The sequence below is a fragment of the Ostrinia furnacalis genome, unplaced genomic scaffold (genome assembly GCF_004193835.3).
Source record: "Ostrinia furnacalis isolate ACB-3 unplaced genomic scaffold, ASM419383v2 OfSCF4122, whole genome shotgun sequence".
Lineage (NCBI taxonomy): Eukaryota > Metazoa > Arthropoda > Insecta > Lepidoptera > Crambidae > Ostrinia > Ostrinia furnacalis.
Window position 1 is genome coordinate 441,260 of NW_021134361.1, and position 25,460 is coordinate 466,719.

Below are 25,460 nucleotides of genomic sequence, written 5' to 3' on the forward strand. Positions count from 1 at the left end.
AAATAAACTTGTAAATACTTAAATATCTTGGTTTTTTTTAAAGACTAATGCCCGTTTTCACCATCAATCCCTAATTTTTAAGTGACCCTTATGGTAACACATAACAGGCGTTTTGTTTTCATAGGGGTCACTTAAAAATTAGGGATTGATGGTGAAAGCAGGCATAAGTTCCTGTTGGTTGGTTTTGTAAATGTAAACTCGGATGTATTTTAAATTTGTATATTGAAAGAAATAATCTGTACAATCTAAGAAAATATTGTATCACAAAGGACGTTTTGTCGAAAGGCACTACGTTACATCTCCAGGACCCATCACTACTTTGTATACAAATCAATTAGAAAATATACTCTACACTCTATAATAAATTAAGCGACATGTGCCCAGACATTGTATATAATTATATTTCTTTTATACATCAGTGTCCGAACACTTAACATCTACAACAAGTGACTGTCAAAAAATAAAGGAATTAATAACAGTAATCTTAAACATTAAACGATTAAATACATAAAAAATATTACAAAAAACCGTAATAATTAATTAACATGTCAAATTCCACATTTTAATACTTGCAGTCTTTGTTTTCGTTGTGACTACCAGCATTAACATTTACAATTAGGACGACCGCCGGCACATCAACCTACAACAAAATCACTTTAACCTTATTCTAAAAGAAACAAAGTTCAAAATTCATTGGGGAAAATCGTCATTTTGTTATAGGTTCACCTGCTAGCGAATTAACATTGACTATTTACATTATAATATTCGATGAAAATATACATTAATTCGAATAGGAATGCCCAGTGCAGAGCGAAATACTACAAGATACCTAACACCGTGCGAACAGCGATACAGTGGCAACAGATATCAATGGGACTTAACTAATGGCAATTTGATATAGACCGCACGAAGAAATTGCGATCTTGTGTATATTATTCACAACATGTATATTAATTACAGTATACATTTTACATGAAACCAAAACGATAATATGACGTCACTTTCATTATGGACGACGCATTACATCCATTTTTATTATAAATACCTAAATCTAGGTAAAAAGTCGTTCTGGTTTCGCACAAAATGCAATTGGTAAAGGCCAGTATCACAAAATGGCATTACAATAACATCAGTCACAAACGCACAGTAAAGTATGAGATCATACTGACTAAAAGCTGCCACCATTGCCACCATATTATTATTGCTAAGGCGAGTGCACACAATCCGCTACAAAGCCACTTAACAAGTCATAGACAAGACCTAACCATAAACAACACGTCATCAAAATATTATGCTTTTTTTATTGCTTTTTTCATATTTTTTGTTAATAAAAATGGCATTTATTAGACTTAAGCGTTCAGGTACGCTATTCAAACATAATAAATACTTCGATATAATATGATTTTGTAAAATCAATTACATTTTATTATACAGTTACATATTTATTCGGCCAAATGATTATAAAACGGGATCATTGGCTTTTCATAAAAAAAGAAATTAAATGTAAACATGTTACAAAACTTAATGTATAACATTTCCTTTGGGAATTTATATTTAGAGAGGCATACATCGAAAAGATGTTTTTAAATCATAAAATCGTTGGCAAGATTTGAACAATATTGATGGTTAGTGAAAATCAGCCTCATGTTGCCATTCTACCCTCAAAATATAGCAACAACAAATTAAATGAGTATTAGTACTTTCGAGTTGGTTCCGTTATAATTTAGTTTGTTTCGATGACGTTTGAAGAAACCATTTTTTTTTCGTTTTATAAATTCTTGAATACAAAAATACAATGATCGATGCTCCTTCACAGGAACACCACCATACGATTTTTTCCTTACATCGTAATCTTTCTTAATCTTATAAGGCACAAGCTAACAAGCCCGAATATTCATCGATTCTTTATAATAAATGTTTTAATAAATCTTTGCGTTAAATAATACCCCTTCGCTTCATGATTTACGTGGTCAATAGACCAAAAATATATTGTCTGGTTTTTAAATACATAACTTTGAACTTGATAATTTTCTAGCTCAGCCAGTTACTATCCCGAATTCATTGTTTAAAATCAGCGTTCTAATCTAATAAAGTAACCAGATTTATAAAGCAAAGGGGCAGCCCTCTTGACATTGACTTTAGGTAGATGTGTCTAAAATTGGCCATTACTGCTGTCATAATAAGATAACATTTTACTTGACCACGAATTTTTAACATTATTATTGCCTCAGTCAGTTGAAATATAGAAACTGATAACCAAATGAGAACAAGGTCAATCTTTACGTTTAATCTATTTTCAGACAATGGAGTCATCTTTTATGATTCACACACTTATTAGTTATTACGCATTCATCTGTTTCATGAACACTGAATTGTGTGAATAAATGAAGTTACATTTCTCATCTATAAGCTGCCATTATGCTATGACGACACACGAGCGGACAATATACATAATAGAATGTTGTCCAGTCGGCGTCAAATCGATTTTAACACCCAAGTGGCCAATAGTTGATAACACTATTCCAATTGTAACAAAGACGTGTTGCGAACTTTTTGGCTACTTTGGGTGTCACGAACTTATTGACACTGACTGTCCAATGGTAACTGTAGCTCGGATCGCATCTTTTTAAACATTAGAAGGTATATGAAATATCTTGTATTTATTTTCCCAAAAAAGATTACAAGTTGCTTACATTCAAACATTTGCTGTCATTTGGTCACCAGGATCTTCAAAGCTGCCTTACGCAACTTGTTTCTTATTTTAAGCTGCCTTTCTCAACCGTTTTCTTATTTCAACAGCCAAAACTGTTTACACATCTACCCAAAGCCACCTTACCCTGTATTTGGCATCACTGGCTCAATCCGAAGATCTTGAGCGCGTTGAAGGCAGTGGCGAGAGCGACATCCTCAGGTTTCTGGGCTAAGAAGCCAGCTATCAACTCCACTATGGCTGGTAGCGCGCACGGCTCATTGCGTTGAAACGTGCAGTAGCGGTTCACGAAGTTCATTGACCTGGGGGTAGAAATACCAAATCAAAAATCAAAATTAAAAAATATTTTATTCAATTTTGACCATTAGTGGCACTTATGAACGTCAAAATACAGTAAAATAACCCCTCCTTCTGGCGCAGTCGGGTAAAAAAAGGTAGCTCTTTAGGGGCACTTTTCATGTCTCCTTATCTTTTGGGCCCTACCAGTGCTTCGAGACAAACATATGGTAAGTGCTGAGAAGAAGATGATTTTTTTTATTATTATGTACCTACACTAATGTACAGTAACGACACATCACGGGACTATTCCCACCTCTTGTTCCCACCGCTGCAACTCCTGTGTAGCCAGGATCTACAGCTTGACCGCCAATAAAAACCCAACCAGTAAAGGTCAAGTTTGTCCCGGGGGAAAGTTAAACTGTCATTGGACCCGCAACGAAATTAATCAGAAGACAATATCTGGTTCTGGAGGAATTCAAAATTCCACAAGTACAACACATCAGAAATTCTTGTTGCAAAATAGTACGTACTACAACGACATAAGAAACCACAGTTTTTAGCTTCATGTGCTGTCATCTCTATGTTCTGACCGCGACTTTGTTCGTGTGTATTTAAATTAATTCTCAGTCTCCCTTAGACTATTCTGTAACACGCCTTATTTCTGACTAAGGATAAAATAAAAATCTGTAGGTAACTAAAAAAAAATACCAAAGGCAAAACAAAACATTCGCAATATACCTATCAGGGTTTCAGTTAAAATAAATGTTTGCCAATTACAATCAGACAACACACTACATACAAACAATTCTAAAAACGATATTTCTCGATTCATAAGTAAGACAAACGCAATATTTGATACTTAAATAAATAACACTTTCTAGTTATATCATGTACAAAAGATATTAGTCATTGCTTATTTGTTAAAATAATCATGTACTTATCGCATGCATAAAATACATTAAACACAACAAGCAGTACCTACTTACACTACCAATAAATTGATATTATTATTTACTTTAATGAACAGAAAAAAATATATGATTCATTTTTATTAATATCATCTTTACTAATCATCATTATCATCATCTCAGCCATAGGACGTCCACTGCTGATCATAGGCATAGGCATAACAACGCAGCGTGGGACGTCCACCCATAAGGTGGACCGACGATATCATAAAGGTAGCAGGAAAGCGCTGGACGCAGGCCGCTACCAACCGGGTAACATGGAAAGCATTGGGGGAGGCCTATGTTCAGCAGTGGACGTCCTATGGCTGAGATCTTTACTAATATTGTATTATTATTTAAAAAAAAACCTAACCTAACCTTCTAAGAAAAAAAATCGAAAATTACTATCAAAATGTTCTAATCTATCTATATATATAAAAGAAAGTCGTGTTAGTTACTCCACTTATAACTCAAGAACGGCTGAACCGATTTAGCTGAAAATTGTCAGGGAGGTAGTTTAAAGCCAGGAGAAGGACATAGGATACTTTTTATCCCGTTCGAAATTAAAAAAAAAAGTCTGCTTATTTATTGCCATTAAGGCGGAACAAAGTTCGCCGGGTCAGCTAGTATACAATAAAAGACAATGCCGGAAATTGGCGTCTTTTTTTTTTCGCGCGGCCACCGACCAAACCATGTTTTTTGGATACAAAATAGTGTAATAAACCAAACTTACTATGACATGTATACCTCTAAACTCAGTCTGAACTGAGTTACGAGCGTTAGATGTTTGATGATTTACATACTAGATTTGCTTTTTGCGCGCAAGTTTTGTAAGAAATTGCAACAAAATATTGGGCTATTTTTTTATTGCGCTGATTCTGCTCCACACTGATGTCTGGAGCCTTTAATGGATGGTATTGTTTGTTTACACATACAATGTCACTATTTTGTTGCAATTTCTTACAAAACTTGCGCGTAAAAAGCAAATCTAGTATGTAAATTATTAAACTTCTAACGCTCGTAACTCAGTTCAGACTGAGTTTAGAGGTATACATGTCATAGTAAGTTTGGTTTATTACACTATTTTGTAATCAAAAAACAAGGTTTGGTCGATGGCCGCGAGAAAAAAAAAGACGCCACCTTCCATACAAAATCTGGCATTGCCATTACTCTAGTCAACACCGACTAAAATACTATAACGCAAACTCAAAATATTACAGCGCAAATCAAATACTGTAGAGAAAAATTAATATGTCGTTTAGCAATCCCAAAATACCATAACCTAAAACAAAAACAGTATAGCATAAGGCCCGGTTCCCACCAAAGCGGAGCGAGACGAGAGATGTGTGCTATGCGTATAGATGACCTACACTGAACTGTCCCACCAAACTCAATGACAGAGGGGCGCCACCATCGTTCAATTGTATTGTTTCTAACATGGCAAAAATCGGAACCAGCGATCCGGTATTGACGGTGGCGCCCCCTGTCAATATCACGCGCGGGACAGTTCAGTGTATTGGGTCTATACTACGCACTGCGTAGTTGTCAGTGTCAGTCTATTGCTGTCTATGAAAGGAAAAACCGCGCGACTCTCTTCTCCACACGATCCATTTCCAGGAGCGCAGAGGAAATGTGGAAATAATGAAATCTTCAAAACAATTCTTAGCTCCGATCCATCTTGGTGGAAGCCGAGCCTTCATCTAACTGTACCAGGGTTCGAAATTATCAAAATAATTACGCTTCATGATAATTATCCAATAATTATCAACAGTAAAAGATACATTTTTGACATATTGTTTCATAAGAAATTTTGATTTCGATTGTAGCTTTATGTTTTTGGTTGCTGATTGTCAAGTTATCCATTGCTAGTCACATAAAGCTTGTGATCATTGTGGAACTAAATATGTAGATAGGTTTTATAACTATCTATGTTGATGAACGCCCACCACTAGACACAAGTGCGGAAATACACGTTCGAAAACTTCGAATACAGTACATTTTCACGAGTGCAATTTTTTGTTAATATCAACTGATAATCTGTTATTATAAATTAAATTATCATGATAATTATCCTTTCGAACCCTGAACTGTACGTAGCACATCTGTTAAACTTAGTAATCATTTCTACGTTAAACCGCTAAAAACGCTGAAATCAGCCAGCTAGCTGAATAAATTTAATTTTATTGAGTTCATATCTAATAAAAACAAATTGTACTTGACTTGATTGATGGAATACAATCGATCAATTGAAAAAATGACTTAATAATAATTAATTGATCTCTAATTGAAATAAGATTGTGGACATAATAAAATATTGAATTTCATTTTATTTATTTACGGAATCTTGTTCAACAAATTGGTATGTTTGTCTAACACCGGTATGTTTCCTGTTATCTTTTTGCAGTATTTTGTAACTTTCATACTTCAATATTGAATTTCAACAAAGATTTGTTAATTAACAGCGTTTTAACCAATTTTTTTGATTGGACGATTCATAAGAATGTAATAGGTTCAACTTTAACTTTCAACATCGTGTATCTACATATTTTGTTTATACTAATTAATTAAAATGTATTTCAAAATTCAAAATGCAGTTAAATCAAAAGGAAGTTTTATGCAAAAAATAATAATAATAAATGGTACATGTTTGTAGCATGATCATTTCTACCGCATTCAAATATTTTCAATTTATAAAATATTATCAAGTTAATATTTCCCAGGAAGAGCAGACTATTTTATTAGTAGTATTCTATATTATATAGATATGAAATGAAATTATTATAATTCAATTCTTCTCTGCGTGGCCATATTATTATGACACAAAAATATTAATTATTGTTGTGACATGCGCTGTGACTAATAATATGGATAATTGAATGTTTTGCGTGCCAGATAATTAATTAATACCAAACTAAACTCATACCATGAGTCACACAACTGAACAATCCATAAAAATGCAACTCCGGTTCACTTTGAGTTGTCAATTTATCAACATGTGGCTGCATAAATGAAAACAATAATTCCGCTATCTTATCTATACAAAGTGTTTTGGAAGTAGCTTATAGATAAAATTCGAAGAACATTATCACTGGTTTTATCTTTAAGGTAACTGTATTACCTTTAATCTTTGTAAGATATTTTTTAATGTCTTTTTATAAATCCTCGCCGCACAATCAGTAGCCTAATCAAATTAAAGAGTAACTTGGAAACAATGTGAATGGTCGATGTAATTTTCTAGCTATAACCAAAATAAGTCCTTCCCTTTACCAGATCGTCAGTCTACCGACTGGGCAACCTGCCTACACTACGACTGGTCCTCGAGAACTTTTCCAGCCTAAGGCTGGTTTCAGTCACGCGGATGTCGTGTGGTACGCGCGTTTCGTAAGTGCGCGCATAACCCGCGTTTGTACCTGTAATGGTGCGTCCACACTGGGCGAACGGGCTCGCGCGGCAAACTCGACATCCTGTTAACTCAAGAAAAAGGTGAGCAGGATGACCAGCGTGCCGCGCGAGCCCGTTCGCCCAGTGTGGACGCACCATAACTGTAAGTTTACAATCACACGCTTACAGCCGAATTGTATGAGGCGCCGAGTGATTAGCGTCACTCAGGAACGTTCCTTTTAATTACATACATACTGATCTGGTCAGCGCTGTTCTAAAAACCCGTCTAAATCAGTGCTAGTGGTACGCGCGGGCAGTTTTCATTATGAAACGGTACAAGGCATCACCAAGTTTCTGACCCGCGACGCGTACAAATACCATCCTCACCGGCGAACGCGTGACTCTGAAACCAGCCTAAAGTCACGGTACTAAAGTCTTCAACAGTCTGGAATAATACTAGTTTCACCTCTCCGTAAGTCCGCCTTTGATGTCAAAGCGACAGTTTATACGCGGGTACCTGAAAGGCAAGTCGGTGTTACCAGCCGTCAGACTCCTCTAAGTGAGTCCACCATAAGGTCTCAATCAGTCTGAAAACAACCATCACTTTAACTCACCTTTCCGTAAGTCCACCATTGACGTGCAGCGGTAGTTTAGACGCGCGCGTGTGCTTAAAAGGCGTATCCGTCTCTACCGTCTTAGACTTAAGGTCGCAAATTCGCAATCATTCTCACCTCTCCGTAAGTCCTCCTTTGTCGTGAAGCGGCAGCTTGGAAGCGCTTTAATAGATGATTAGCGTGCTTATATCCTAGACATAAGGTCGCAATCAGTCTCACCTCTCCGTAAGTCCACCTTTGACGTGAAGCGGCAGCTTGGAGGCGCTTTGGTTGATGATTAGCGTGCTTATAACTTAGACATAAGGTCGCAAATTCTCAATCATTCTCACCTCTCCGTAAGTCCGCCTTTGACGTGCAGCGGCAGTTTGGACGCGCGCGTGTTTGGGTACATGAAAGGAGAATCCGTTTCCACCAGCAGACGATCTAAGGGCAGTAACTGTTCAGCCAGCAGCCGTCGGATGCCGCCGTCGGATTTGTCCTTGCAAATGTACCCTGCAATAGATTAATTCATACCATGAGATCCTGTAGCGGAATTACAATGCGGGTTTGTTTTCACAAAACATGCGGACGTCTGCGTAAATAGTAAGTCAATTAAGTAATGAAAAGTGACGTCACAACTTGTCTTTGTGAAACAAAATCTATTGGAGAGCCGCGTTTTGGCCTTTCACGCTCTATGGAGCATTGCCTGTGTACCGATACCGCTACTGTACTGGCTAGATGAAAAAGAGGCCGAGTTGAGTGGCGCGCCTTGAGCGAGACACACGTCCATCACTAAGCTATTCTAGGCTCAAGTCCTTTTGCGTTTCCTTCAGAAACTCGGCCTCATGACGATAACTAACAGTGCCTAGATGAAAAAAGCGAAGATTCACTGTGGCGCGCTTCGTAAAACAGTAGACTATCATTGGCTGAACAGATGATGCTGTAACCTGTGATTTCCAACGTCTCGATATATTCTAACCTCATTCTCAAGAAGATGGCGTAGTGTCTAGATGATGTTTAGATGAAAACAACGGAAGATCATGCTGCTGTTGCTGAAATGCTGGCCTGTAATGCTCGATCTCTCGATTAGAATCTTGACCTCGAGCTCGAGCTAGCACTGGATAGATAAAAGAGGTCCAGTAGTGGACTATCAAGGTCTGAAATGGTAATTACCTGTGATCCCCAGATAGTATCCCCGCTCGATGTAGGCGAGCCCCTGCTCCACGGAGCCGGTGAAGGAGTGCACCACGACGGGCGGCAGGCGGCTGCCGAACTCCGACAGGATCGCTATCAGGTCCTCCTGCGCTTCCTTCACACCTCCAGCTCAAGAAGATGGTACTGGCTAGATGAAAAAGCGGTCGACAATGCTGAGTGGCGATCCTTGGGGGAGAAACACGTCCAGCATCTAGCTGTTCTAGATTAATTCCTCCTGCGCTTCCTTCAGAACCTCAAACTCAAGAATATCTCGCACTAGCTGATGAAAAAAGCAGGAGTCACACTGTGGCGCTCTTCGTCTAACAGTAGATTAGCATTGGCTGAAATGATGATGCTGTTATCTTTGATTTCCAACGTCTCGATGTATTCTAACCTCATTCTCAAGAAGATGGCGCAGTGTCTAGATGATGTTTAGATGAAAACAACGGAAGATCATGCTGCTGTTGCTGAAATGCTGGCCTGTAATGCTCGATCTCTCGATCAGAATCTTGACCTCGAGCTCGAGCTAGCACTGGATAGATAAAAGAGGTCCAGTAGTGGACTATCAAGGTCTGAAATGGTAATTACCTGTGATCCCCAGGTAGTACCCCCGCTCGATGTAGGCGAGCCCCTGCTCCACGGAGCCGGTGAAGGAGTGCACCACGACGGGCGGCAGGCGGCTGCCGAACTCCGACAGGATCGCTATCAGGTCCTCCTGCGCTTCCTTCACACCTCCACCTCAAGAAGGTACTAGCTAGATGACAAAGCGGCCGAGTTGAATGGCGCTCCTTGGGGGAAAAACACGTCCAGCATCTAGCTGTTCTAGATTAAGTCCTCCTACGCTTCCTTGAGACGAGTACTAGCAGTGGCTAGATGAAAAAAGCGGGGGTCACATATTGTGGCGCGCTTCGTCCAGCTGTAGACTAACATTGGTTGAAAATATGACGCTGTAACATGTGATGTCCAAGCTCTCGATGTATTATAACCACGTCCTCAAGAAGATGGCGTAGTGTCTAGATGATGTTTAGATGAAAACAACGGAAGATCATGCTGCTGTTGCTGAAATGCTGACATGTAATGCTCGATCTCTCGATTAGAATCTTGACCTCGAGCTCGAGCTAGCACTGGATAGATGAAAGAAGTCCAGCAGTGGACTATCAAGGTCTGAAATAGTAATTACCTGTGATCCCCAGGTAGTACCCCCGCTCGATATAGGCAAGCCCCTGCTCCACGGAGCCGGTGAAGGAGTGCACCACGACGGGCGGCAGGCGGCTGCCGAACTCCGACAGGATCGCTATCAGGTCCTCCTGCGCTTCCTTCACACCTCCACCTCAAGAAGATGGTACTAGCTTGATGAAAGCGGTCGATCATGCTGAGTGGCTCTCCTTGGGGAAGACTCACACCCAGCCTGCACTTAGCTGTTCTAGGAGCTCTTGCGCTGTCTTCCTCGACCTTAAGAAGGTACTAGCCAGATGAAAAAGCGGTCGATTCTGTTGAGTGGCGCTCCTTGGGGGAGACTCATGTCTAGCATTTAGCTAATCCAAGATCAGGTCCTCCTGCTCTTCCTTCAGAACCTTGACCATAAGAAACTGAAGGCTGAATAAAAAAAGCGGAGCTCACGCGTTACGCTGCGCTTCTAACCTTATCCTAGAGAAGAGAGTGTCTAGATGTAAACAGGGGAAAATCACGCCACTCTAAATGGTGCTGATCATACTTGTGATGATCAGGTTGTGCCCCTTAGTTACCCCGCTCGATCTCTCGATCAGAATCTTGGCCTCGAGCTCGAGTTAGCACTGGATAGATGAAAGATTTCCAGCATGTTTTCATGTCCAGCAGCGTACTAGCATAGTCTGAAAGAAGAAGAATGGTGCTGACCTGTGATCCCCAGATAGTACCCCCGCTCGATGTAGGCGAGCCCCTGCTCCACGGAGCCGGTGAAGGAGTGCACCACGACGGGCGGCAGGCGGCTGCCGAACTCCGACAGGATCGCTATCAGGTCCTCCTGCGCTTCCTTCTCGTGAACGAACAGAGGCTTTTGGAGGTCGCACGCCATTTCCACCTGATAAAAGCATCAAATTAAGGGAGAAGCCACACGGTGCCGCATCACTGTAGACATGGTGGTATGCGGCGCCGCTACGGTACCGTCTCGCTCAATCGAAGTGCGGTGTGCCTGCGGTGCGGCACCGGAACGCACCGTCTGATATATCATTGATTTTTATATGCAGAACGCCGCAGCGGCAACGCTCCGGCGCCGCGCCGCAACCGCACCGAACCGTGTGGCTTCTCACACCAGCGTCTTTGAAGCGTCGTCATAACGTCGTCGTTTCGCCGGCGCCTGCGCAACGTTGACGACGACGTTATGACAAAGCTCGAAAGCTAGCGTGAGGGACCCTAATGATTAGGTTATGTATGTTATTTAGTCTCCACTGTAGGAGAAATACTTCTCTTAGAGTAGGCGCACACCGTTGATTTTTAGTTGGCCGATAGTTGTGCCCGATTTTAAATTGTATGAAGAATCGGCCGAATCGGCGTAGTGTGCGCACTCCCATACATGCCCATACTGATCAACTGCCCGACTAAACTATCGGCCGATGAAAAATCAACGGTGTGCGCCTACTCTTATTTACCAGAGGCAAATGAAGGATTTTACCTATAAATGTAGAGTCGAAATAACACTCAAAATTAAATTAAATTCTTCTCAGTAATTGCTCTAAATATTGAAAATTGACCGAGCAAAAACTTGAATCCAATCTTGCGATTAAATCGAGATTTTTGTTGCAATTAATATCTGTGTAGTTTTTGCTCTTATTCATTAGATAATTAAAGACTTGTGACTTATAGTCTTAGTAGTAGTATAGTAGTACTTAAACAAAAGATCAATCTAACTTAGAAACCAAATGGACAAACAAATAATTTCGAATTATCTTGCAACTAATTAAAGGCTGTATTTAAAATGCCTTATTTAGACTAATTAAATAAGGTTCATTATGGAAAAATAGTAATCACATAAGCCAGTTTAAAGTCCGTGTAAAACAATGCAAAAGAAACAATCGATTGTCTAACGACTATTCATTATCTACAAACATCCATCGACAGTCATAACATGGTCTACAATAACAAATTTTAGAGTCATTCAACTCGCTATCAGTCAATGCATTTATCAGCCGATAAGTAATTGATTCCTTTGAACGGGTCACCGATGTGTGCCAAGTCTGCCAAGTGACGCGCAGGCGAAATTAGACCATTGCCTAACCACAAATTGCATGATTTAGAGCTACAGAACATATGCTACTTTTAGTGTCAGCGATCGGCGATTTAGCGGCTTTTTAGAAGCTGGATCACATTCCAAACCGCACATTTATATATGCCAAACGCGACAATTCAGTCTCTAAAACGCGCGATTCTGACACCGCGTCCGAACGCATGAAGTCGCGAAATCGCGAGGCTGCGTAGTCGCTGTACGCTAAAACACGCCATTTCAATACCGCGTTCGAAAGCATGTAAAAAATGCAATGTAGTCCAGTCATTTGGTAGTTTTACCTGGAAAGTTTTCCGGGAGTAATGAAAATTGGTATTTATATAGATTTCAATGTTACATTATTTTGTACCAAATGACTGGACTAATGCTGCATCGATAGAGTCGCTAAAACGAGCAATTTCGATGCCGTGTCCGAATGCATGAATGAAGTCATGAAATCGCGATGCTGCGTCGATAGAGTCGCTCAAATGCGCGATTCCGAGACCGCTTCTGAATATTGCATCGATACAATCACAAAATCGCCGATCGCCGATGCTAAAACTATCATGTCTGCTATGGCCCTAAAGGTACGGCCAAACCAACTCGATCATACGCGATCAGCCGGCGTGCAGCGATGGCGACCAAACTAAAATGCATTGATCGCCATCGCTGCACGCCGGCTGATCGCATGTGATCGCGTTGGTTTGGCCGAACCTTTAGGTGTGATAGCGTTAATTGATAAAATCTCGGCTTTACAGAAGCATGAACGGCGGCACTACAAATGAAACACTGTGGTGCCTTATGGAAACGCAATACGCGCGATTATGCAACACAAATGTGCAGGCAACTGAATCTTGATAGAGATCTCGGCTTTACATACAGACAGCGGCATATCAAGCTAAATAATCGCATTTATTTTATCAACAGAAGGTCTGGCAGTTCTGGCACCGATAGTAAATATAGTCAATATGGTGTTTCTTTACGAGATCGAATCAGAAATGAGGAGATCCGTAAACGAACTAAAGTCGCTGACATATGCCGTCGGATTAGCAAGTTGAAGTGGCAATGGGCAGGGCACATAGTACGCAGAACTGACGGCCGATGGGGCAGCAAGGTTCTGGAATGGAGGCCGCGTACCGGAAAACGCAGCGTGAAACGTCCACCCACAAGGTGGACCGACGACATCATAAAGGTAGCAGGAAGGAGCTGGTCGCAGGCCGCTACCAATCGATCAACATGGGAAACATTGGGAGAGGCTTATGTTCAGCAGTAGACGTCCTATGGCTGAAATTATGATGATGATGAAGGTCTTGCACCTTATGTTGATGAAATAAGTGCGATAATGCAACAATAATTTGCAGGCGACTCTAAATCTTCAATACGAATGTGTGCATTTACTTCTATAACTTTCTATTTGCCGATCACTAAAAGGTACTTATATTTATTTATCACCTTTTAGCGTGTTGTAAATACTGACCGGAATCACGAGGTTAAAGTCGGAAGCAGAAGCCAGTTAAAAATACATCAATGTTTAAAGTGCCAAGGTTGTTGTCCTGGATTATATTTATCTGAGGACACGGAAAGGTTTACGAACCTGAGCGTTTATAAATGTGGGAGTAGGTACGTGAATTGATTTAACCCCTAAAACTGAGATCCTTGCACTTTCAGCTCTAAAACGAGATCTCTTTGTCACCCAATTAACAGACTCAAAATTTTACACTTGACAATATGATGCACCCTGGGTGATAAGTTTTGAAAACTGGCAGGACTTATCGTTGAAAAGATAATGCATTCACGGTTTATCAACCACTACGTGATTGTCACGGATATCTGTCGATCTTTTCTTTCTTGAGCACTATAACGATCAGCGCCCCTATCACTTCACTCCGAATTAATTTAGGCCTTCCTACGGTGGATTGACGACCTAGGGAGCATTAGGATGCGGGCAGCGTAAGATTTACAAAAGTGCCGGTGTATTAACACAAACAAAGCATAGTCTAGTAGGGCTTCCCCTGGGGTCTCTACCAACGTTATTTGATTGAAAAGGAATCACAAAGTTACTGAGTTTTAAGGGCTGAAAATTATAGTGTTTGATCGTATTTCTACAGGGTGTTAGGTAAATGGGTATATGAGCCGACACATACAAATCGGATTTTATAAAATTTATTTTGTATGAAAATTAAAAAAAATAAAATCATGATATCAAAGTTCTGACTTCACCATACCATTTATATGCCCATGTTAACATGGGCTAGTGTCGGCTCATATACCCATTTACCTAACACCCTGTATATGCGAATAGTCATTATAGCCTGACCAGGAACATAAAAACCCTCGCCATGTTGCGGAAATCTAATGGTACTAATTTCTTTTAATGGCAACAATAACTAAAAACTTCATTGACATGTCACATTGCATGTCAGTCTATTGCTGTCAAAGTGTAAACAAACTTTATTTTAAATGTGCGCAATTGATTTTGTGAATGAAATTGCTAAAATCTTTTTATAGTCGTGAAAGAAAAGTGGTTCACTATGTGTTAAAGTATTTGTCGAAGAGAAATACCAAGGGTTCGGACAATATTTTCATTGAATAATGTTTCCAACAAAGGTTGTCAAATTGACTGACATGTTTATGGTATAGTACAGTCCACTATGAAAATTAGCTGTGGTTTGTTTCAACTACCTATTTAAAAGTAGGTATTTTGTCACTTTCTAAGTGTTGAATTTTATGGAATTGGGAAAGAAGTACCGAGTTTGAAGCGTTCATGAGCAGACATTGCAGTTGAATATTCAAGTTCTGAATTTGATTATTGATGAATAATAAAATAAATCCTACTAGCTCAATTGATGGTTTCATTTAATTTATTTAAACCAGGTTACCTATAATAATATGTTTTCGTTAATTTATGAAAATATTAAATTAACCCGTAATCCTGAATCCTGATACATAAAGTTAGCCTATTAATTTAACACAGGTACGACTGTACTCAGTGTTGCACTATCAAATGCAATTGATGCGCCTCTATGCCAGGGTTTTTATGTTCCCGGTCAGGCTATATAATGCGAATAGTCATATAATAGTCATAAACCGGCGCGATCAAAGGCCAATGACAGGTCGCGCGACCTATGACAGTTCACGCGACCTAACATTGGCCTTTGATCGCGCCGGCGATGGCGATCTGCACGCGTTGGTGTGGTTAAATCTTAAATATCTAAGCAAAATCGGTACTTCGAACATAAGCATTGTACTGTTTCCAAGTATTTCCACGACGACCGGCATGTGTTTCTCGCAACCTCCTTATAGCCACGATAGCCGAACGGTGAAGGGGTCGGACTGGCCGACTCGTGATCCGGGGAACGCGGGTTCGGTCCCCGCCGCCGCTCGACTATTGTGGTGAGCTCACTCGTGACACAAGCATATTTAGCTTAGTACGAGGGGCTAACGGGGGTATTAGTAATTTGTGTAATAACAAATTACTAATAATCTTTTAAAAAAAAAAAACCTTCACCAAGTAGTCGGTCCACCAAGTGGCAGGCCTGGCTACACTACATATTGCGGTCTATTAACATGAAAATGACAATGTTTGGTCATCTCACCTGCCGCTTAAAGACTGCCCTCTGCACAGGCGGCTCCGAGAACTCCTTGCTGTAGTTAAGGCCGCATTCTCCCACCGCCACGCACTCCGGCGCGCTAGCTATCTGCCGCAGTTCCGTCCACATGTCCTCTTCTACCATCGACTTCGCGTCGTGAGGATGGACGCCTGGTAGGAACATTAAAAAATAGATAGATAGGAGTTCAGACTTAATATTGTGCTATGTTATATACTATACAGGGTGGAATTTTGTAATGCCACCTGGAGGGAAAGTACCCTTAATATTGTAGATAGAAAAAAATTCTCAAGGAAAACATTCCTTTGTTTTTGAAAAACAATACAATAAATAGAACTGCATTCAAAGATTTCCAAAAATTTTCTTGCCACACCCGGGAATCGAACCAACTAAAATCTATTACAAATTACACCCTGTATTTTTATGGCATCAATCGTTAGGGTCAAGTATAAGGAAGAAATCTCTCTAACAAACTTGATAAATCAAATGAAAGGAAATCTATAAAATCTTAAATTATTTTAATTACGTACAGAAAATTGTATGGTATGATAGTGAATTTTCGAAAAATTTTCGAAAATCTATGAATGCAGTTCTCTTTCTTTTCAAAAATATAGGAATGTTTTCTTTTAGTAAAATGTTCTATCTGCAGTATTAAGAGTACTTTCCCTCCAGGTGGCATTACAAAATTCCACCCTGTATAAAAATAAGTCGGGTTTTCCTTCCTGACGCTATAACTCCAGAACGCACGAACCGATTTCCACGGTTTTGCATTCGTTGGAAAGGTCTCGGGCTCCGTGACGTGAGGTTTATAGGAAAGAAAATTCAGGAAAAATTTAAAGGGGATAAAACGGGATCCACGCGTACGAAGTCGCGGGCGGCCTCTAGTTATGTATGTTAAATGTTAATTGTACTGTTATTGTTTGTTCTCTGTATCTGTGCCTTAAATAAAATAAATAAGGCAATGGGTAAGAAGCACTTAGCGTACTCTGTCCACATGTCCACTTCTACCATGGATTTGGCGTCGTGTGCGTGGAAGCCTGATAGGAAGATTGAGAAATTGATAATATGTACTGGACTGTCTGGATGTAACATTTGCTTTGAGCATATTCCAGAATGTTTTCGAGCATTCGGTGCAAGATTTCAATTTAGGTCATAATCAAACGATTCTGCCTGTTTATATTTACGTTCTTAAGCTTTGTGAAATAATGTGCTTGTATAACGACGTGCTGACGCACGCAAAACGAATGCTCACAAAGTGGACGTTCCCGAACATTATATCCGACTAGGGTTGCCATCTCTAAAATTTTGCAACCAGGACAAGATGCATGAAAAGCCTGGATTTTTAGCCCGGAACCCGGATATGTCAAAAAAAGGTATATTTAAAACTCGCGTCGCTCGGCATCGGCCTAAGAATTAATTTTTAAGCCCGGACAACAAATCGGACCCCGGCCGGACGAATGAACTCTAAACTAAAACAAATCCGGAGAAACCTAGACGAATGGCTACATCCGACTAAGGAGATAATATTGACCAAAGAATAACGATACTGAAATTACCAAATTGCTAATGAACTCAAACAAATCCTAATAATTGGATATAATAAACGTTATCCATCCCAGACTTAAACAAACAAGACATAATGCAATTGAAACATAATTATTCATCATCTGTCAATTAATCGGTAAATTAATTACACCTTATCAACGCTGAATATTTACAAAGGATTAGTATGTATGAAAGTTTTTTCATTTATAGTCAGAAAATTGAACATATAAAAGTAATTGAGGAAAAAATACTAATAATTTTATTATGCAGCCGATTTTCCTCTCGATGTTGAGACGATCACGTCACGGCTATGAATATGCGCCTACGCATTAGGCCTTTTAAATAATTAGAGCAAAGTAAAACACACAGTAAACCGCCTCTGCGAACTGACATAGTTTTCATTGCACCGAATGGACACGTATGAAAGTACGCACATTACACCGATTTGGTATTGGCGATTCTTCATACAAATTAGAATCGGAATATATTATTTTCAAATAAAAGTCGGTGGTTTGCGCCTAGGCTAAAGGTGCGCGACGTTAGATGAATAAATTGTCCAAGTCAAATGCGAGTTGAACTATACAAAGAGATACGTACAGTACATGATTGAACACCATGCACTTTTAATAAGATTGAACAGCAGGCATGACGATGAAATGATTCATGAAATACATGTACAGCCATTAAAAACAGATAGGGAGGTATTAAGAGGATTTTGTGATGGGTATGGAAGCCTAAAAAGGACTGGTATTAGAGACAGTGACTTTGAATATGGGGTCTCAGAAATGTGACCACCTGTGACAAGGACGGAGGGGGGGTCAAAAAATCATGAAATTCGTGTGACGTACTTTATAGATGGCCCCTTGTTAACAACTCAAAATGCAATAAACATTTTGTTCGATCCTCGTGACGGTTACTAAGTGACAGCGATGTTCAATTTCATACGGTTTGACGTGCTGTCGCCGAAGCGGCTAATGAAACAACGTCTATTGTGTGTCTATCAACTTCAATTGGACGGACATTTAAAGAATTGTGTTACACGTCAGTGTACAAAATCTGAATTTTAGTAATATACATGCAAGTAGAATTTGTTAAATAAATGTCATGTTATTATCAAAGAAAAAGTAAACATGTTTTTACATGCAAAAATAGATTATATTATTGATGATTCAGAATTATTTTTAAATTAACTATTCACCTGCTGTTGAGTAAATTGTACCAGGATAGAGGCGAGTCAGTCGGAGGGCTTCTTTGCTGTTTCGGACTGATGTTCCCGTGACCATAATCTTTTGGACACCTGCGTAAACAAAATTAAATAGCGATGAACAAACTTAATATCAAAACCTAGTATTTTCTTCTACTATTTATTTATAACAGAGATCTCTGAGGCTTTAATCGTAATAGTCGTAAGATGGTCTTATGATGGTGATATGCTGAAAGAAATAAAAAATACTGTATTTAATTGATTTTTATATTTAATTATTCCATGTAACTGTGTTAAGGGTTTAATATTTTAAGAAGATGAGGCAATATTATGCAAACTGAAAAACATCCAATTATAATAATAAAAGCATGATAATTAATTCGTACATACATTTTAATGATTTAGGTGAATGTAATAAGTAACTTTACTTTCTCTATTGCCTAACAAAAATCCATATGGCAGTGTACAATTGTTAAATAATTGAGCAACGTCAAGCTCAATGAAACCGGAGCAGATTAATTTACACGGCAATTAAAAATATTTGTAGGCTATATGTTTGTTTAACGCCAACTTTTATGGACTGAATTCTTGGTGGAATCAACTAGATCTATAAAATACGACTGAATTTCTACTTCCACTAGTAATAAATCAAGTATTCATGGAATGCGCAAGCGCAATCATTTGAAATGTGAATTAATTACGCGGGTAACAGAGAGTGTCGGCTCGTTAACAGACGAGGATTGCACTACACACGCAATTTAGGCCAAAAATACTTTTTCAACAACATACCTGCATCTTTTGCCCTTTGAACAACAGAATCGAGATCACGGCCGTATTTCTTGTTAGTCAGGTTTGCGCCGATGTCGATTACGATAAGATTCTCGTAACATCCCTTCAGCTCTTCGGAAATCTGGGTTTCTTCAGACGTCATCCTGAATGTGTGAAGCTTATTGATGCGGTGTTTACCTAAACATTTCGACACTATTAAGACTTCCCTGCGCGGAAAAGATCAGTCACATTATTCTTCATCTTGTATACTTACAATTTGTATCAAACACACTTGCTAAATAAGCTTCTGAATTTTTTAATGACTAGCCGAAAATATCGCCCACTTCACTGAGATGCCACCATGTTTCTGTGCTGTCATTCAGTTTCTTTTCGTTCTGTCAGATGGTCATCTGTGTCAGACAGAGATAGCCAATAAGAAAATTATTTTATCAGAGACAGATCACAAAACGTACTGCTATTGGTAGGAAACTGCATCAAACTAGTTGACTATTGGCTGTTTCACAGAAAACGTGTTGATTGTCTTTGAAGGATTCGTTCCAAAACCCAAAACAATAAAAACAAAAAATTAAGTTAAAAAAAGTTTCCTTTTCATTCTTTGTTAAATTTGGTAAACTATCTTAATTTTGGTTCGATAACTTTTGTTTTGTTTTGTATTGTTGTATGTTTCGATTTTCTATAATTAATAATATTTTAATATCTCACTTTAATATTTTATAGTTTTAAGTATTCGAACATTGTACTGTCATTCGTTTTCTAATTTAATGTGGCAAAATTATAATGCTAGTCAGCTGATGATTTGGACATAGATTTTGTACAATACTCGATGTTGGGTAACTGCCTTTTTATTTTAGTGGGTTATATTATATTATTATAACCTAAAAAAAACAGTTGACATAAAATTTGTTTTGGTATTGTGTTGTGTCTTTCACAACGTAAAAGTAAAAATAAAATAAAATGAGTATCAAACCATTCATTTCAAGAAATATAGTAGCTTTGGTGATGGTGCCAATGATCATCGGCGGGCACTATGGCTGGTACAAGCTCCAGGAAAATGATACTCTAGTCTCTCCTGAAGAGAGAGAAAAACTGCCGATTATAAAGGTATTTATCAAACTGATTTGGTATTAGCTTACTAAAAATACATAAGCTTATGTAACTAGGTATAATTATGAGATCAAAAACCAGAACTAAAGACTATTTGTGTAAACAAAAACAAATCTTGTAGGTTTTGTCCTCCATACGAACTGTAGTTGTTCAATAATTTTGTCTCTTTACAGATGATTAAAAACATGAGCTTTTCATTAACATCCAAGGATTAAGCGAAGAACCGTGCACATACTTGTAAATATGTAATTAAGAAATTTAAAAGTTGATTATTCTCGCTTGTGTTGAAATTGTAGAAATTTTATGTCATGATATTTATACATTAGTAAATAAAATAAATGTTAATTCTAAAGTAAAAGTATGCTTCATTTAATTTTAATTCTCATAATGTCAATTCATCAATATTTGATACCTAGTTTAGAACTATCAGCAGATATCAATATTTCTAATCGGGCAGTACATAAATTACAAACTTATAAAAACTAATTCATTATTGTTTGTGAAACCATGGTATCTAGCCAGGATGTGCTGCCACCCTGGTTGTGAACCATGCTTTTATTCCACTTGACTACTGCTATTTCTGTTCCCAAATCTATCTCAATAAGTCTCAGTAGGGATATGTGTAATAGAAGGGTATAATACCCACAGAGGCAGTGTGTTGGTCAACATTTTCCCTTTCCTATAGGATCACAACTTGAGGAACTAAGGGTCAAAATAGTCAGAATCATGCAGCACTATGTGCATCTTTAGTTATTTTTAGTAGTGTAGTATTGTGATCTGGTCCACCTCATCATAGAGATACTATGGTTAAAAAAAGATAAAAAATTAAAAATATCTTGGGGCTTAAAAATAGCCCAAATAAAACACAATAGTAAAACAGTTAAGGTTTAATCACAATCAGTTGCGCGGGCGCGCGACGGGCGCTAGTCATATGGTGGGCAGGTGGCTACGCGCGTCCATCTCACTTTTCTTGCCCTTGGTGGCGTGGCCCCGCTCGTTTACAATCAGCTGTGGCAGCAGGGGCGATGACTGCACCTGGGAAGTAAAAGAACAGTATTAATACAAAGACATTGGGAATATAATCAGGTTAAAGGCACTTAGCCCGCAGAATCGCTAAAATCAAGTGGCAGTGGGCGGGGCACATAGCTCGAAGAGCTGATGGCCGCTGGGGCAGGAAAGTTCTTGAGTGGCGACCACGAGCTGGAAGACGTAGCGTGGGCAGGCCTCCCACTAGGTGGACCGACGATCTGGTGAAGGTCGCGGGAGTANGGACGTCTTTCGGCTGAAACGACGAAAGGCACTTACAGACCCTGCTGTAATACTACGCTCTTCAATGATGGCTCTCGTATTTGCCCTCACCAATTGGCGCAGTGAGGGCAGTCATCATCATCAACAGCCCTTTACAGTCCACTGGTCTGGACTATGAGCCTCCTCCACTATAGTGGAGGGTTTTTTCATAATCCCCACGCTTGGCAGGCGTGGAGATCGCAGTTTACAAGAATGATGTTATTCAGCGCTGCTGCCCGATTTCTGTTTGTTGTGTAGTCCCTAAGTCGCCTCTTACGACACCTGCGGGAAGAGTAGGGGTTGGTGAAAAATGTATTCTACTCTGCCGTCACCACACGGCTTATGCATTAAGGTCATTTTATTCGCTAGCTAGTGGCTATGTCCGTGTTGCTAATTGGTGAGCGCTGGAGCGATAGGAGGACTATCGCATTAGCATTCACCATGACTAGAGGGTTGCCAACTCTTGAAAGGACCAACCCGGGAGAATTGTGAGGGGGGGGGCTGGCTCTATGGTTGCTCAATCACGGTGAATACGCGCTCGAAGGAGGCATTATTAGAGCAAGGAAGGNAGTCAACCCAGCGTAAATCCACTCGATTTTCTTCAATAAGATGTGGTTGCACCTCACGCAAAAGTCCAACCTCATCGTACAATTTGTCACTATCTATGTCAATATTTAATAATTCCTGGAGTTTAGTAATGCTGGTCCATGTGATTGATTCTTTTAAAGATAAAATTTATAAACAAGTATGAGCAGCACATGACGGCGCCACTATAGAGTAAGGTCCTGGTAATCGCCTTCATTTACAAGAGGCAAATGGAGGATTTAACCTTCACTCGAAAATTAATTGTCAAGATTCATGATGATAGATGATAGGCTACTAATACATAAATCAATCGAGAAATACCTACGTTTCTACCTAGAAAGTAACTACCTCAGTAGTAGCTAAGTTCCATACGTTAAGGTTTAAAATGTAAAAGAAGCTACGATCAATACGACTACACGACAGTCCATGATTAATAATTACAGTAACTGCGTCAACAGCCCAAGTCCAACCATATTATCACCGTCCATTGTCCGTTATCGACCCAGAGATATACGGGACCAATAGGCTAGTTGCCTAAAAAAATTTTTTTAGTCCGNAAATAATTACATTGTTATGGTGCGTAGACGTTGCGCACGACGTCACAACTTGCGGCATTTTTAAGCAAGCGTTGACGTCACGGGCCTCTTCTTATGAACTTTTGGGCGCTTTATCTCTTTAAATTTTCATTAGTTTGAAAAAGTGAAAAATACGTGTAGAGTATTTTTTGATAAGTTAACTGACGGACTAATTAAAACTCTTGCTTTTTGACCCAGGCAACATCCCCATTCCGAACGACCGTGACGATTACTTATTTATTTATTTTATTTATTTATTATTCATTATTGAGCAATTACATATTTGATCCAAATAGCGTCCTAAATCCTTATACTTCTTTCATAGAAATGCACGTCTTTAATATCATACGTGTACTACAGTTCTACGTCTTATAAATTAATCTAAAAGTACTTCTCAATTCAGTATGAACACTACTACCTGACCAAAACATTATATCAACAACTTTAAGAAGTCTAAATCTTACTCTTGTGAAACAATCACATCACACCTATTAGCATTGCCAGATGAGGTAACTTAATTCACCATCACTTCTTGCCCTTGCTTTTCTTGGAGGCCGTGGTGTCGCTAGGAGGAGTAGCAGTGTCCTCGGTACCATCCCTCCGCTGCATAAACTCTTGCTGTGTTCGGAAAAAGGTGCAGAAAAACAAATTTATACCTAACTAAGTATGATAGTGGGTTCTGTGCATATGATTGTGATGAAAATGAGTTTGTTTTTCGTTGTACTCAGTCTAACAGGTTTCAGGGGGAGCAGATAGAAATTGACTATTTTACGTCACAAAAGAATTTTGGGAAAATGGAAATTATCCGGCTCGAAGGACTATTAATGAATATGTTGTGTTTACCTGAGCTCTTCGCGCTTTCTCGTATTCTTCATGGTCTGAATGGGGCACTGTGAATAGGAAGTTTTCGAATATGGGATGCCGCAGCAGCTGCTCGCATGTCCACCGCATCATGGGGTCTTTGTCTAAGCATTTCTGAAAGCACAAACAATTATAAAATTAGACAACGTGACAGGCAGTTAGTATTCAAGTTTTTGTAACTCGCAGTTTTTCACATAAACACCATTGTACACTAGGTACCTACACAAATGAAAATAAAGAATACACAGTAGAGACGGCACAATTTAGGGGGTCTTCTCGCTATAAAGCGATTCCTTCCAGACAACCTAGGGAGATGTTTATAAGAAGTAAAAGGAGGAGTAGCGTCATCTGAGTTTATTAGAATAATCCCATAAGCTCTTGATATTGATAATGCAGTGTGTGCCCACACAAAATCAAACAATTTATTTCATCTTAATCTGTATATTGCTCAATACGGATGTCCCAATGGAAATAATAGTTTCTGTCCAATATACTCCTATTGTGCTTGTTATTGGAATCAACAACGCGATTTATAGCAGTTGAGTAAGTAACAGCTCTACAAAAGGGCAAAGGCCTCATACATACTACATACAATACGGTTGAATGTAACCATTATGAAATCAACCTTTAGGCAAGTCGCTATGTGACCTTTTAGGTGAGCGGACGATACAAGTGATATCAATCACGCATAAGCACAGTAGAGATGGATCAAACAACTGCACGCAGGAAGATTTAATGATTGCTACTGACGCCAATCTTGTAGCGGAGTTTTGGGCTGACACTGTGTATTAGGTTTGTAAGACGACGTTTACAAGAAGAAGTGGAGATGGATAATAAAAAACTTGAGTTTTATTATCCATCTCCACTTCTTCTTGTCGTGTCGACAACAAACCTACACAGTGTCAGCCCAAAACTCTGCTACAAGATTTCATATATTATACTCATGAGGCTGACAAGACCGAGTTTCTACGCTGTCCCAAATCAGTGGTAGTGGTAAAACCCTTACAATACAGGGACATTTAAAAACGCTTTTTAAAAGCCATTTGCAGCAAATAAATGTCTTTTACGACTTTCATAAAACAACTTTTATTAATTTTTTTTTTTATAAAAATGTTTGTTATTCTGATCGAGCAGCAAAAAGTTTAAATTATGTAACTTACCTGTAAAAAGTCTATAATGAGTTCGTTATTGGCATATCGCTGAGGGATTTTCTTTTCCAATGGTTCTATTGTCGTCGGCTCCGGTAAGGCCATACCCTGCAGTGAAAAAGTTTCATTGTTATTTGACAAAAGCTGAAACACAAAGAGACTTCAAGTGCGTTTCAATTGAAATAGCTCGATATTCTCGACATTTCTATGTACCCATACTTAGTAAAACTCGTTCGTAAACTCTACTTTTGTGCTTTTTATTCTTAACTTGTTAGTAGGCAGGAGCTTATTTTGTTCGCGGACTGTACCTTCCTCTAACGAAAACTGAATCACACATCTCGAGCATTCCAATTTTATTCTAGAGCCTACGACTACGAAAAATGTAGAGTCCGTCATATAGACGGAAGAAATA

At 39.1% G+C, this 25,460-nt stretch overlaps 3 protein-coding genes across 5 annotated transcripts in view; 1 reads left to right on the forward strand and 2 right to left on the reverse strand.

Annotated features, from left to right (window-relative positions):
• Positions 1-205: 205 nt before the first annotated feature.
• On the reverse strand, positions 206-19,855 carry LOC114358821 (3'-5' ssDNA/RNA exonuclease TatD). The gene is made up of 7 exons (XM_028312881.1): positions 19,742-19,855; positions 19,489-19,665; positions 18,694-18,792; positions 15,939-16,102; positions 10,980-11,163; positions 8,261-8,423; positions 206-3,012 (listed from the first exon to the last, which is right to left on the reverse strand). Exons 2-7 carry the CDS (start codon positions 19,628-19,630, stop codon positions 2,850-2,852), a joined length of 915 nt encoding a protein of 304 aa, XP_028168682.1. The 5' UTR covers positions 19,631-19,665; positions 19,742-19,855; the 3' UTR covers positions 206-2,849.
• A 452-nt stretch (positions 19,856-20,307) lies between these two features.
• On the forward strand, positions 20,308-20,844 carry LOC114358844 (uncharacterized). The gene is made up of 2 exons (XM_028312918.1): positions 20,308-20,589; positions 20,766-20,844. Exons 1-2 carry the CDS (start codon positions 20,443-20,445, stop codon positions 20,805-20,807), a joined length of 189 nt encoding a protein of 62 aa, XP_028168719.1. The 5' UTR covers positions 20,308-20,442; the 3' UTR covers positions 20,808-20,844.
• A 620-nt stretch (positions 20,845-21,464) lies between these two features.
• The window catches only part of LOC114358843 (cyclin-dependent kinase-like 4), a 30,958-nt gene continuing 26,962 nt past the window's right edge, over positions 21,465-25,460 (reverse strand). For all 3 annotated transcript variants that reach the window (XM_028312915.1, XM_028312916.1, XM_028312917.1), the window contains 3 exons: positions 25,061-25,156; positions 23,883-24,014; positions 21,465-21,627 (listed from right to left, as the gene is read on the reverse strand). In XM_028312915.1, the coding sequence (XP_028168716.1) occupies positions 21,520-21,627; positions 23,883-24,014; positions 25,061-25,156 (336 nt within the window). In that variant the 3' untranslated portion in view covers positions 21,465-21,519. The remainder of the gene's footprint in view (positions 21,628-23,882; positions 24,015-25,060; positions 25,157-25,460) is intronic.

Coding starts and splice junctions, on each gene's coding strand:
- LOC114358844 (XM_028312918.1), top strand. CDS start 20,443: ATGAGTATCAAACCATTCATTTCAAGAAATATAGTAGCTTTGGTGATG. Junction 20,590..20,765: donor AAAAACTGCCGATTATAAAG/GTATTTATCAAA, acceptor GTCTCTTTACAG/ATGATTAAAAACATGAGCTT.
- LOC114358821 (XM_028312881.1), bottom strand. CDS start 19,630: ATGACGTCTGAAGAAACCCAGATTTCCGAAGAGCTGAAGGGATGTTAC. Junction 16,103..18,693: donor TACAATTTACTCAACAGCAG/GTGAATAGTTAA, acceptor TGTTCCTACCAG/GCGTCCATCCTCACGACGCG. Junction 8,424..10,979: donor GTACTATCTGGGGATCACAG/GTCAGCACCATT, acceptor AATCTATTGCAG/GGTACATTTGCAAGGACAAA.